The sequence below is a fragment of the Lagenorhynchus albirostris genome, chromosome 5, assembly GCF_949774975.1.
Source record: "Lagenorhynchus albirostris chromosome 5, mLagAlb1.1, whole genome shotgun sequence".
NCBI lineage: Eukaryota > Metazoa > Chordata > Mammalia > Artiodactyla > Delphinidae > Lagenorhynchus > Lagenorhynchus albirostris.
The window spans coordinates 77,459,470-77,474,113 of record NC_083099.1 but is presented as its reverse complement, the minus strand read 5'-3'; the positions used below and the strand labels follow the sequence as shown (position 1 = coordinate 77,474,113).

Below are 14,644 nucleotides of genomic sequence, written 5' to 3'. Positions count from 1 at the left end.
TGACCCCAGTCAAGACTGTTTTCCCATTCTGTCCTTAACAATAATTATGTTGGACAGAAAGGAAAGCAGAATTCTAAATTAAATCAAGGCTAGAATTGGGAGGTTGAGTTTGAGGTAGACATCTTAACCATTGAATTTATAAATTCTACTGTTTTCGAATGTAAGTCTGTTTATTAATGTCACTTAGAAACTCCTGAAAGGCGCATTTTTGTAATACCTTTATTGGAGTATAATTGCTTTACATTGTTCTATTAGTTTCTGCTCTACAAAGATGCATTTTTAACTTACAAATGCACTGGGTTAAGGACTAAATTTGTTCACATACCTTCTCTGAATTATCATAGTATTCTTTTTCTCTTTCCTGATACCACTTAATAGTTACTTGAGTATATGTCTTATCTCCCTACCAGTCTGAAAATCTGGAGCATGCACTTTTGCCTTTTAAATTCTGACCCCCAACTCCCACACCAGTACCTAGCATAAGCCCTGAATAATGAATGAATGAATGAAGTATATTTTGTCTCTATTTTGAATCTCAATAGATATGACTTACTGCCAATAATAGTCAGGAAGCTTAGCCACTCTGTTATTCAGCACTAGCTGTAAGAAGGCAAAGGGGCATATTTTAATGGAACAATGGAGAATTTGAATAAATCTGTCATAGATACTCTTACTGCCTTTGTAAAAATCTGACCTAATTCCTTTTAAGTAAAAAAGGTTTCATGAAAGGGAACTTACTACAAAATCTAATTATAGACACATCTAGACCTTTAGGCTGATATTTAAAGTCAGTAATGGCAAATTCATGTTTCTTTTTTTTACCAGTCATTCTTTTTTTAATCAGGAAAATGTCTAGTCTTTTTCCAGTTTCTAGCAAACTTAGTGTTTCTATTATTACTTTTTATAAATCAGAAGAATTTACATGAAAAGTGTTTGAAAATATGCACATTAATTATAACTGTTGACATAATAAATTAAAAGCTATTAATTTTGTTCAACCCTTGTGTTATAAGTGCTACTACTGCTAGAACCTTCTAATGCAATCTTTCTGTAGTCCACTGATCTTGATATTACTGTTGCCATCTCTATAGAAGAAAAGCTGGATCATTCCATTCTATCTAAAGGTGTACTATTTTGGTATATGTACTTGCTTACATACATCCTCTTGGAGGCTCTCAGTGGTATGCTTTTATTATTTCTTTAGGGAAACTCAATATTTAATATTGTATTATATCTTCATTAATTGAATTAGCTATAATAGAGCAGTAAATAAACTCATGACTAGGTAATGTGAGTCTCAAAATCTTGAAGCTTATGCTGTAAACAAAATTATGAAAATACATTATTCACCTTATCTGAGAACTAGATGTCTAGCCATGCTAGCCACAATTCACATGTCATTTTTCACTGAATAGATGAATACTTTGAAAATGACATTTTGAAAAATGTTAGCACTTTGGTGTTGAGTTTGCTGAAACAGTGTAATTTGACTGTTTAACAGAAGATGCTTTGGGGGAGGTTCTTCATCGAATGCAAGTTACTAAGATGCCATGATGGTGATGTCGGAAACAGATAATGGGTGGGGAGAATAAGGGGAGGTGATTAGCTAGATAGAAGCCCCTTGAGGGTGATAGCCGACTACAAGCTGGCTTTAAGTGATAATTGAAGAAAGGAAATATATTTGGTTGTATTGAAAGGCATGTGACATGTATAGGCTAGAGAGTAATCCTCTTAATATATTTTCATGCATTTTGCCTTCATTAAGATAATTATGTCCCATTTTAATAGCATGCAAAGAAATAAAAACACACACTTGCCCAAAAATGGGGAGAAATGAGAAAATTCAGAAAAGGATGAGCATGATTAAAGAAATGCACATTATTAAGGAAATTAGGGATTTTAAACTTTAAAGAAAGAAGGCTAAGGAGTGAATTATTATTTTCAGTTTTATGAACTAAAAGTGAATTACTCATGTTCATGACTGATTAAGAGGCAGAAATAGAACATGGATTAAAAGACGAGGATGGATTTGTGAAATGCTCACATAAACGCTTCTTACTGAGGTCATGTAATGTTTATCCATGGAGATTTTTAAGAAGAGAAATAAGTCTTCAAGTAGAATTTGTGTTTCTTGAAGGTAGAGGGTTTGACCAGGTGATCAGTCAGTGTTCCATGAGTTAATAGTACATTGCCTTCTGCAGAACCATATGTCATTCTTTGGGAGCTTCAAGGTTACTGATAAACCTATACTACTTAGGATATCTGATTTCCCAACCAATCTCTACTCTGGGCCCACTGTTTCAAAGAATTATTAGTTGTGCTTCATTTCTGCAAGATAATAACTGTGCCTTCCAGTCATAAGGGACTCTAAACATAACTGTCAGTCTTTATAGGACTAAACTTTGCCACCAAAGGGACTAAACAAGGGATACCCACAAGGTAATAACACGTGGGAAGAAAACCATCACCATTAATGAATATTGCAGCAAAATATGCCCCCTTCTCTTTTGGAACCCCAGTTTCATTACTGCATATTTTATTTTACTTTATTTTATTTTATTTATTTATTTATTGTTATGGCTGCATCAGGTCTTAGTGGTGGCACACGGGATCTTTTATTGCGGTGCGCAGACTTCTCTCCAGTTGTGGCATGCGGGTTTTCTCTTCTCTAGTTGAGGCACACGAGCTCAGTAGTTCTGGCGCGCGGGATTAGTTTACCTGCAGCATGTGGGATCCCAGTTCCCCAATCGGATCAAACCCGCGTCCCCTGCATGGGAAGGCAGACTCTTCACCACTGGACCATCAGCGAACTCTCGTACTGCGTATTTTAATTAGTGATAGACCATGAAGGCCACAGTAATCATTTTTAGGAAGAAAATGTGAGGCTGAGAAGAAAGGCACAGCTCAATGATATAGAAATGTATAGCAGTGTATGTGTATATACATACATATGTATTCTATATATTCAACATGCCCAAAACATATGAAAAACTCTGTAGTTGGCAAACTTTTGAATGTTTACTGTTTGCCTTTACGTGTATGTCTTTATTTCCAAAAGGAGTATTTTCACTTGCAATATCAAGTTTAATTTAGTTTTTATAAATATTTTTAATAAATGTCTAATCTAATAATCCCCAGTTAACTTTCTTAACTTTTATCATGAAATAAAAATTCAGTCAGTGTGCACAATAATAAAAATTTATCTAATAAAGTGTATTAATGTTATAAACCTACTATTTAGGGAAATTTCTTGATTCTAATCATTAAAATAATTTATGATAAAAATGTATTGTTATTTTATAATTCTTATTTCATATTTATAATGCTTCTTAATAAAACTGTAAAAAAAAATTGCTATTATTCTTACCCACTAAGAAGCACCTTTTAGGTTTTTGTTTTTAATATCCTAGTTAAGCTCTTTACTTACATGTATCTAAATTTGTTATTGATCTACTTAAATGAACCTTAGTCATCATCTGATATAACTTACTCAATAAATGAGTCTCTTCCATTACAATCCAGATGTATGTTCATATGACCACAACTTGAATGAAAACCTCCCTTGTTAATCAGCTCTGGGTCCTGGGAAATTCTTCCTCCTATCAAGCTATTACTTTTTGGAGCAACACAACTCCCACAGAGCAAGTCGGCCACCTCCCTCTTCTGTTGACAGCCCTCAGAACATTTGAATATGTCAGTCATGCCTGGACTTAGCCATTAATCTAAACATCCCCCAATTCTCATAACCTTTCCTCATCAGACATAGATTCCACACCACCAACAAGCATAGTCAGTCTTCTAAACCTACCATAGCTTGTCAGGCTCCTCCTTAAACAGTATTACTAGAATTTGGCACACTTTCCCTGCTGCTCTTGGCACCTAATGCTAGGAGGCTGTGGCTTCTCATAGCTTTTTTTGGTTTCTTTTAAAGAGAATAAAGTATAATTATCTTTACACTGTGCATATAAATGGCTGCTGAGCCCATAGGTGTCCATCATATTCCTTTAGATTAGGAATGATTTGAGGATAGAGTGTCCTATTTACTGTTCCAGCGTAGCTGCTTTCATATAAGAGGCACTTGATAAATGCTTTTTTTTTTTTAATGGTTTTGAAGAAAGGCTTAAGGTAAATTTTCCCTATTACATACCTAAGCAATAATTTTTGGACCCATTTTACATTTATCATGATTAAATTTCATCTTTTTTGTCTGTGACCTTTTGGTGCTCTGTTTTTTATTCTGTCATCTGTCTTATGAGCAGTCACTTCCAGCTTCTGTGTGGAATACAGATTTGAGAAGCATTCCTTTTGTGTCAATACCATTGAATAAAAGAAATATTATAAAAGAAGAATTTTTTTTCAATCTGATACAGTGGCTTGGTGGAAAGCACGCTAGATTCTGTAGGCCTTAATTATACTATTGTTATTAGCACTGGTAATTTACATTGTTTCTATATAAGTCATTTTGACTTTCAGAATTTCAGGCACTTCATCTTACTTTACCTGCCTCAAAGAGTTGATAGGATAGTCAAGTATGATAATATTTTTAAAAGCAGTTTTAAAAATTGTTTAAAAAATTATATAAATTTAAGTCAGTGCTGAGTGGCAATACATCTTCACTGAAATTTTGTGATTTGTTTTATAACTACTGATCACCTAAGGTTTGAATAATTTGATTAATAAAAATGTATTCATGCATAGTTTTACTTCCCTAAAGTTTAGTAATTTGGTTTGTCACTGGAAGCAGGGGTGGAGAGAAGAGTTCTTTCAGGGTTATGATCCAAGTCATACTCTTGAAATACAGCCTTTGTTACTGTATTTTGTGCTACAGAGGACTTTGTTTTTTGCAATTGAAATTATGAGCCTATGAAATTTTATCAGCTTCTTTGAAAAAAAAAATCTGTGTCAGCATTGTGTTTGTTCTGCTAATTTACCTTGACTTTTTTTTTTTTTTTTTTTGGTGGTACGCGGGCCTCTCACTGTTGTGGCCTCTCCCACTGCGGAGCACAGGCTCCAGACGTGCAAGGCTCAGCGGCCATGGCTCACGGGCCCAGCCGCTCCGCGGCATGTGGGATCTTCCCGGACCGGGGCACGAACCCGTGTCCCCTGCATTGGCAGGCGGACTCTCAACCACTGCGCCACCAGGGAAGCCCTTACCTTGACTTTTATTGAAAGGCAGTTTATTTTAATTTTAGTATCAGTACTATGGAAAGTCATGGAAATATTTAATGATCATGTATTGAACTTCTCTGATGAGCAGGAAATTATCTTGTCTGCCTGACTTTTAATAGATGACATTCACCCACTGGATCTGCCAAACCAGTGTGTAAAGATACTGTATCAGACTCTTAACTGAAAATTCAAATAGAAGCCAAATTCAGACACATAATCAGGTTTTACTTTATGCATGTCCCAGAACACTGGGGAAAATATTAAATCAATCCTGACACAGCTACCTTTCCCCCATTCTGATTATGAAGATCTTAATTTAACCCTTTCCTGTGTAAATTTTTTTTTATTTAATTTATTTTTTTTATACAGCAGGTCCTTATTAGTCATCCATTTTATACACTTCAGTGTATACATGTCAATCCCAATCTCCCAATTCATCACACCCCCACCCCCACCTCACCCCCGCTGCTTTCCCCCCTTGGTGTCCGTATGTTTGTTCTCTACATCTGTGTCTCAATTTCTGCCCTGCAAACTGGTTCATCTCTACCATTTTTCTAGGTTCCACATATATGCGTTAATATATGATATTTGTTTTTCTTTTTCCAGCTTACTTCACTCTGTATGACAGTCTGTAGATCCATCCACGACTCTACAAATGACCCAGTTTCGTTCCTTTTTATGGCTGAGTAATATTCCATTGTATATATGTACCACACCTTCTTTATCCATTCGTCTGTCGATGGGCATTTAGGTTGCTTCCATGACCTGGCTATTGTAAATAGTGCTGCAGTGAACATTGGGGTGCATGTGTCTTTTTTTTTTTTTTTTTTTGCGGTACGCGGGACTCTCACTGTTGTGGCCTCTCCTGCTGTGGAGCACAGGCTCCGGACGCGCAGGCTCAGTGGCCATGGCTCACAGACCCAGCCGCTCCGCGACATGTGGGATCTTCCCAGACCAGGGCATGAACCCACGTCCCACTGCACCACCAGGGAAGCCCAAGAATTTCATTCTTTTACATGTAGCTGTCCAGTTTTCCCAGCACCACTTATTGAAGAGACTCTCTTTCCTCCATTGTGTATCCTTGCCTCCCTTGTCATAGATTAGTTGACCATAGGTGTGTGGGTTTATCTCTGGGCTTTCTATCTTGTTCCATTGATCTATATTTCTGTTTTTCTGCCAGTACCATATTTTCTTGATTACTGAAGCTTTGTAGTATAGTCTGAAGTCAGGGAGTCTGATTCCTCCAGCTCTGCTTTTTCCGTCAAGACTGTTTTGGCTATTTGGGGTCTTTTGTGTCTCCATTCAAATTTTAAGATTTGTTGTTCTAGTTCTGTGAAAAATGCCATTGGTAATTTGATAGGGATTGCATTGAATCTGTAGATAGCTTTGGGTAGTATAGTCATTTTCACAATATTGATTCTTCCAATCCAAGAACGTGGTATATCTCTCCATCTGTTGGTATCATCTTTAATTTCTTTCATCAGTGTCTTATAGTTTTCTGTATACAGGTCTTTTGTCTCCCTAGGTAGGTTTATTCCTAGGTATTTTATTCTTTTGGTTGTTATGGTAAATGGGAGTGTTTCCTTAATCTCTCTTTCAGATTTTTCATCATTAGTGTATAGGAGTGCAAGAGACTTCTGTGCATTAATTTTGTATCCTGCAACTTTACCAAATTCATTGATTAGCTCTAGTAGTTTCCTGGTGGCATCTTTAGGATTCTCTATGTATAGTATCATGTCATCTGCAAACAGTGACAGTTTGACTTCTTCTTTTCCAATTTGTATTCCTTTTATTTCTTTTTCTTCTCTGATTGCCATGGCTAGGACTTCCAAAACTATGTTGAACAATAATGGTGAGAGTGGACATCCTTGTCTCATTCCTGATCTTAGAGGAAATGCTTTCAGTTTTTCGCCATTGAGAATGATGTTTGCTGTGGGTTTGTCATATATGGCCTTTATTATGTTGAGGTAGGTTCCCTCTATGCCCACTTTCTGGAGAGTTTTTATCATAAAAGGGTGTTGAATTTTGTCAAAAGCTTTTTCTGCATCTATTGCGCTGATCATATGGTTTTTATCCTTCAGTTTGTTAATATGGTGTATCACATTGATTGATTTGCATATATTGAAGAATCTTTGCATCCCTGGGATAAATCCCACTTGATCATGATGTATGATCCTTTTAATGTGTTTTTGGATTCTGTTTGCTAGTATTTTGTTGAGGATTTTTGCATCTATATTCATCAGTGATATTGGTGTGTCATTTTCTTTTTTTGTAGTATCTTTGTCTGGTTTTGGTATCAGGGTGATGGTGGCCTGATAGAATGAGTTTGGGAGTGTTCCTTCCTCTGCAATTTTTTTGGAAGAGTTTGAAAAGGATGGGTGTTAGCTCCTGTCTAAATGTTTGATAGAATTCACCTGTGAAGCCATCTTGTCCTGGACTTTTGTTTGATGGAATATTTTTAATCACAGTTGCAATTTCATTACTTGTGATTGGTCTGTTCATAGTTTCTCTTTCTTCCTTGTTCAATATTGTAAGGTTATACCTTTCTAAGAATTTGTCCAGGGCTTCCCTGGTGGTGCAGTGGTTGAGAGTCTGCCTGCTGATGCAAGGGACATGGGTTCGTGCCCCGAGTCGAGAAGATCCCACATGCCGCGGAGCGGCTAGGCCCGTGAGCCATGGCTGCTGAGCCTGCGCGTCCAGAGCCTGTGCTCCGCAACGGGAGAGGCCACAACAGTGAGAGTCCCGCGTACCACAAAGAAAAAAAAAAAAGAATTTGTCCATTTCTTCCACGTTGTCCATTTTTTTGGCATAGAGTTGTAGTAGTCTCTTAGGATGCTTTGTATTTCTGTGGTGTCTGTTGTAACTCCTCCTTTTTCATTTCTAATTTTATTGATTTGAGTCCTCTCCCTCTTTTTCTTGATAAGTCTGGCTCATGGTTTATCAATTTTGTTTATCTTTTCAAAGAACCACCTTTTAGTTTTATTGATCTTTGCTATTGTTTTCTTTGTTTCTGTTTCATTTATTTCTGCTCTGATCTTTATGATTTCTTTTCTTCTGCTAACTTTGGGTTTTGTTTGCTCTTCTTTCTCTAGTTCCTTTTGGTGTAAGGTTAGATTGTTTATTTGAGATTTTTCTTGTTGTTTCTTGAGTATAGCTATAAACTTCCCTCTTAGAACTGCTTTTGCTGCATCCCATAGGTTTTGGATCGTCGTGTTTTCATAGTCATTTGTCTCTAGGTATTCTTTGATTTCCTCTTTGATTTCTTCAGTGATCTCTTGGCTATTTAGTAACGTATTGTTTAGCCTCCATGTGTTTGTGTTTTTACGTTTTTTTCCCTGTAATTCATTTCTAATATTATAGCGTCGTGGTCAGAAAAGATGCTTGATATGCTTTAAATTTTCTTAAATTTACTGAGGCTTGATTTGTGACCCAAGATGTGATCTATCCGTCTGCACTTGAGAAGAAAGTGTAATCTGTTTTTGGATGGAATGTCCTATAAATATCAATTAAATCTATGTGGTCTATTGTGTCATTTAAAGTTTGTGTTTCCTTATCAATTTTCTGTTTGGATGATCTGTCCATTGGTGTAAGTGAGGTGTTAAAGTCCCCCACTATTATTGTGTTATTGTTGATTTCCTCTTTTATAGCTGTTAGCAGTTGCCTTATATATTGAGATGCTTCTATGTTGGGTGCATATATATTTATAATTGTTATATCTTCTTCTTGGATTGATCCCTTGATCATTATGGAGATTCTTCCTTGTCTCTTGTAACATTCTTTACTTTAAAGTCTATTTTTTCTGATATGAGTATTGCTACTCCAGCTTTCTTTTGATTTCCATTTGCATGGAATATCTTTTTCCATCCCCTCACTTTCAGTCTGTATGTGTCCCTAGGTCTGAAGCGGGTCTCTTGTAGGCAGCATATATATGGGTCTTGTTTTTGTATCCATTCAGCAAGCCTGTGTCTTTTGGTTGGAGCATCTAATCCATTCACGTTTAAGGTAATTATCAATATGTATGTTCCTATTACCATTTTCTTAATTGTTTTGGGTTTGTTTTAGTAGGTCCTTTTCTTCTCTTGTGTTTCCCACTTAGAGAAGTTCCTTTAGCATTTGTTGTAGAGCTGGTTTGGTGGTGCTGAAGTCTCTTAGCTTTTGCTTGTCTGTAAAGCTTTTGATTTCTCCATCGAATCTGAATGAGATCCTTGCTGGGTAGAGTAATCTTGGTTGTAGGTTCTTCCCTTTCATCACTTTAAGTATATCATGCCACCCCCTTCTGGCTTGTAGAGTTTCTGCTGAGAAATCAGCTGTTAACCTTATGGGAGTTCCCTTGTATGTTATTTGTCATTTTTCCCTTGCTGCTTTCAATAATTTTTCTTTGTCTTTAATTTTTGCCAGTTTGATTACTGTGTGTCTCGGCGTGTTTCTTCTTGGGTTTATCCTGTATGGGACTCTCTGCACTTCCTGGACTTAGGTGGCTATTTTCTTTCCCATGTTAGGGAAGTTTTTGACTATAATCTCTTCAAATATTTTCTCGGGTCCTTTCCCTCTCTCTTCTCCTTCTGGGACCCCTATAATGCAAATGTTGTTGCATTTAATGTTGTCCCAGAGGTCTCTTAGGCTGTCTTCATTTCTTTTCATTCTTTTTTCTTTATTCTGTTCTGCAGCAGTGAATTCCACCATGCTGTCTTCCAGGTCACTTATCCGTTCTTCTGTCTCAGTTATTCTGTTTAATCCTTCTAGTGTAATTTTCATTTCAGTTATTGTATTGTTCACCTCTGTTTGTTTGTCCTTTAATTCTTCTAGGTCTTTGTTAAACATTTCTTGCATCTTCTCAATCTTTGCCTCCATTCCTTTTCCGAGGCGTTGGATCATCTTCACTATCATTATTCTGAATTCTTTTTCTGGAAGGTTTCCTCCCTCCGCTTCATTTAGTTGTTTTTCTCTTGTTCCTTCATCTGGTACATAGCCCTCTGCCTTTTCATCTTGTCTTTCTGTGAATGTGGGTTTTGTTCTACAGGCTGCAGTATTGTAGTTCTTGCTTCTGCTGTCTGCCTTCTGGTGGTGAGGCTATCTAAGAGGCTTGTGCAAGTTTACTGTTGGGAGGGACCGGTGGTGGGTAGAGCTGGGTGTTGCTCTGGTGGGCAGAGCTCAGTAAAACTTTAATCCACTTGACTGCTGATGGGTGGGGCTGGGTTCCCTCCCTCTTGGTTGTTTGGCCTGAGGCAACCCAACACTGGAGCCTCCCTGGGCTCTTTGATGGGGCCAATGGAGGACTCTGGGAGGGCTCACGCCAAGGAGTACTTCCCAGAACTTCTGCTGCCAGTGTCCTTGTCCTCACAGCAAGACAGAGCCACCCCCCGCCTCTACAGGAGACCCTCCAACACTAGCAGGTAGGTCTGGTTCAGTCTCCCCTGGGGTCACTGCTCCTTCCCCTGGGTCCCCATGCACACACTACTTTGTGTGTGCCCTCCAGGAATGGAGTCTCTGTTTTCCCCAGTCCTGTTGAAGTCCTGCAGTCAAATCCCGCTAGCCTTCAAAGTCTGATTCTCCAGGAATCCCTCCTCCCGTTGCTGGACCCCCAGGTTCAGAAGCCTGACGTAGGGCTCAGAACCTTCACTCCAGTGGATGGACTTCTGTGGTATAAGTGTTCTCCAGTCTGTGAGTCACCCACCCACCAGTTATGGGATTTGATTTTACTGTGATTGCGCCCCTCCTACCGTCTCATTGTGGCTTCTCCTTTGTCTTTGGATGTGGGGTATCTTTTTTGGTGAGTTCCAGTGTCTTCTTGTCGATGACTGTTCAGCAGTTAGTTGTGATTCTGGTGTTCTCCCAAGAGGGAGTGAGAGCACGCCCTTCTACTCCACCATCTTGAACCAGTCCCCTATGTGTAAATTAGTTTGATTCTTTAGTTTCTACAGTAAAAAGTGATTTCAGCATATATATCCAGCCAGTGTAAAACAACCTTGTGGTCATCATTTTTATAATAATACAAGAAGCAAACACTGAGAATGAGAGAATTGAATGAAAATGCTTGGTTTTTTAATTTCTGGCCTCTGAAGTTATATCAGCAGTCTCAGCCCACTTATCCTACATATAATAGGAATTCTAATAAATAAGGTGGGAATATTTCTGTCGAGGATCCTGGACCAAGGCTGGGTTATATGGCTTCTGGGTGTAGATATCTGGTGTGTGGGGCAGCTCGCCCAGGGATAACCATTTCTGAGTCAGGGAGCTAACAAACCTGCATGAAGTAGAGTTGGATTAGCTGCCAGTTCATTAGTTTACAATGACATTTCTCTTTTTTTATTTTGCTAAGTAGGCAAGATATGCACATAGTAAAAACTAAATTCAAAAAGTAGGAAAAGGGTATACAATGAAAAATGTCTACCATCCCATGGCCCCCAATTTTCCTCTCTAGAGGCAACCTTGAATGTCAGTTTCTTGAGTTTTCCCAGAGAACTCTATACATTTACAAACAGGTGTATATGTGCGTGTGTGTGTGTGTGTTTGTATCCCTTAACACACTTTTCTGTGCCTTTTTCGCTTATATATCATTTGTTTTAAAGTGTTTCTCTTTATTTTATTAGCTTTAAAAACCTAGTGTGTTTTGTGTTTTGGGATAAATGCTGGGTGTATAATGACTAATAAGTTCTTATTAAAATTAATAACTTTTATTAATTAATAATAATTTTAATTGGAGTATAGTTGATTTACGTTGTTAATTTCTGTACAGCAAAGTGATTCAGTTACATATATATATATATATATATTCTTGTTTTTAATCTTCTTTTCCATTATGGTTTATCATAGGATACTGAATATCTGTGCTATATTCAGTGTTTTTTCATCTTAAACTTCTAGGCTTATCTGTTTTGGAGTCAGTAGTGGTCTCTGCTCTGGTTACCATGACTGACCATAAATTAGTATAAAGTGTTTTGTAGATAGAATACTCTATAAAGCTACCAGTGATATTCCATCCCTAGATTTCCTAATGTACCACTAATGAGTCATGTGTAAGAAGTATTGATTGATTTGCGTGATCTATGTCCAGCAAATATACAGTGAGCATGAGGTGTGGGGTTTTGTTTTGTTTTTAAGAAACTCTTGAAAAGTGCTTCATGTTTTACATGTGTTTATATCCATCAGATGCTTCTCATGTAATCCTATGAATAGCCTGGTCACTGCTTTAGCCAGCAATGCGTTCTTTATTCACCATCATCCTTTTGTTCTCTATTTCCATGTGTCTTCTAATCAAAGAAACTCAAAGTAATCACCAGCTATTTGTGGTACTAGGATGTGTTAAATATTTTGTAATCCTGAAAGGCTAGTGTAATTGGAGGGGGAAGTGTGAGTTGAGATTAATTAGAGAAATGCTGTTAGAAAACAGTAGATACAGTTTTTGTTTTTACCTCTTCAACAATGTTAGGGATTGTTAATGATTGCAATCGGGTGTGGTAAATTCTGGTAATTTGATATGTTCTATGAATAATACATAACAGATTTAGGGTAATTCCCTCACTTTCTGCAGTTCCTGCACAGAAATTTTTTTACTTAACAAATATTTTTATTAAAAATATTTTCCTGGTAACTTTAAGGTTAGAATAGTTGCTACACATTATCATCAGTGGGCATGATATACTTACTAGTCTAAGGGGAGATATTTTAGGTTTCTAAATAGGATATCATTTTTTCCTCATTGATTCTGTTTTCACCTTCACATTAAAATTATTGAAGGTTTGTATACAAACAGCATTAATAAAATTATTTGGAGTGGGGTGCATTTCTCTAAACATTCTTCTAAGGATAAGAATAGTGTGCTTATTCAAAGATTTCACTATAGATTGGGTTAATAGGCTATTTATTGGCTAATCTGGGATCCTAGCCAGTATTAATGATACACTTCTAGGTGAAATTTTTTTCTCTGTTCCAAAAAAGTCATGTATTTTTTTAAAAAAACTCTTGACATGAAACTCATTCTAAAATTGAGGACTATTTCTATTTTAAGTGTTTCTCCAGGAATTACATAGCAGATAATTTTTATTTTATGCTTGAGGGCTGTTATTAACCAGTCTTAAGATATGTAATTTTTAGTTACACTTAATGTTGCTTACATTTTTTTCTTAGATTTTAACTTCTCTTTAAAATTAAAGAATGAGTCTAGATTTTGTGTTAATTTGCTACATTTTACCTATCCCTCAGTATGCCAGGAGGGTGACTCAGGGGAAAGAAACCTTTAAATTATAGTGGTAAAAATTGTTGCTGTGGTTTGGAGTAATCCACCAGAAAGATAAAGCAAATAAACTGGTACTCATCCAGCAAGAGAACCTTTTCCTATCTACTCCACAAAACCTGTGTGAGGAGCTGACAGATGTGTGACGCTTTGCCGAAGTTCATCAACTACCACTGAGAAGAGATGCAATTCCAGAGTTGATACTCATGAAAGACAACACCCAGAATATCCATCTGATGTGACTCACTGCTGCTCTTATGAAACTAAAATGTTTGTGTTTTTATTCTAGTGACATTGTATGCCTCCTGTATTCTCCTGGGAGTGTTCCTGAATAGCAGTATACCTATATTTTTTGAGCTTTTTGTGGAAACTGTCTACCCAGTTCCAGAAGGAATTACTTGTGGAGTTGTCACTTTTTTAAGTAATATGTTCATGGGAGTACTTTTGTTTTTTCTCACATTTTATCACACAGGTAAGAAATTTGACTTTTTATTTACTATCTAAATGTGTTAGGAGAGAGGTTTGTGGCACTGATGTATAGGGAATTTATATGGAGAATTCCCACTAAGGCAAATTACTTTATTTGAGCTTTCACATGCGAAGAAAAGAAAATATCTTCTGTTGCTTTTCTTGAAAGGCATCCAGCCTGATGGAATGCATCCTCACTGCCCGCCCCCCGCAAAGTTTCTGATTTAATTAACTTGGGGTGGGGGGGTGGCAGCATTTCTACTTTTAAAAGCCAACCAGCTGATTCTAATATGCTGGTTCTCATTGAGAACCACTGATGTCTTGCTTTTAAAAGAAATACTTCAACTCTATTGTCTTAACGTTAGGTAGAAATTAAGGTCAGGTGTATATATGTAGTTTAAAGCTTTGCAGATGAATGAGAGATCACCCAAAGAGTGGATCGCCTGTATAGGACAGCTCTGTCCAATGGAACATTTTATGATAACAGAGGTGCTCTTTATCTATGCTGTCCAGCACAGTAGCCACTAGCCCATGAAGCTAATGCAGCTAGGGAACTGGATTTTTCATTTTATTTCATTTTGATTCATTTGTTTACATTTAAATTGCTACATGTGGCTACCAAATTGGTCAGTGCAGGTATAGAGTGAACAGAAGGTTGCAGTTAGAACCCAGGGGTACACCTTTAAAGAAGGGGGTCGTCCTTACAAAGGAAGAAGGGTTGGGTTCCTGAACCCAAGTAGAGGAGTTAGCCTTGGACGAAAGGAGGTGGAGATA

At 37.2% G+C, this 14,644-nt stretch overlaps 1 protein-coding gene across 1 annotated transcript in view; it reads left to right on the top strand.

Moving 5' to 3' along the window:
* SLC49A4 (solute carrier family 49 member 4) overlaps positions 1–14,644 on the top strand; it is a 90,742-nt gene that overhangs the window by 68,562 nt on the left and 7,536 nt on the right. Inside the window, exon 8 of the mRNA XM_060150477.1 lies at positions 13,692–13,874. Within this exon, the coding sequence (XP_060006460.1) occupies positions 13,692–13,874 (183 nt within the window). The remainder of the gene's footprint in view (positions 1–13,691; positions 13,875–14,644) is intronic.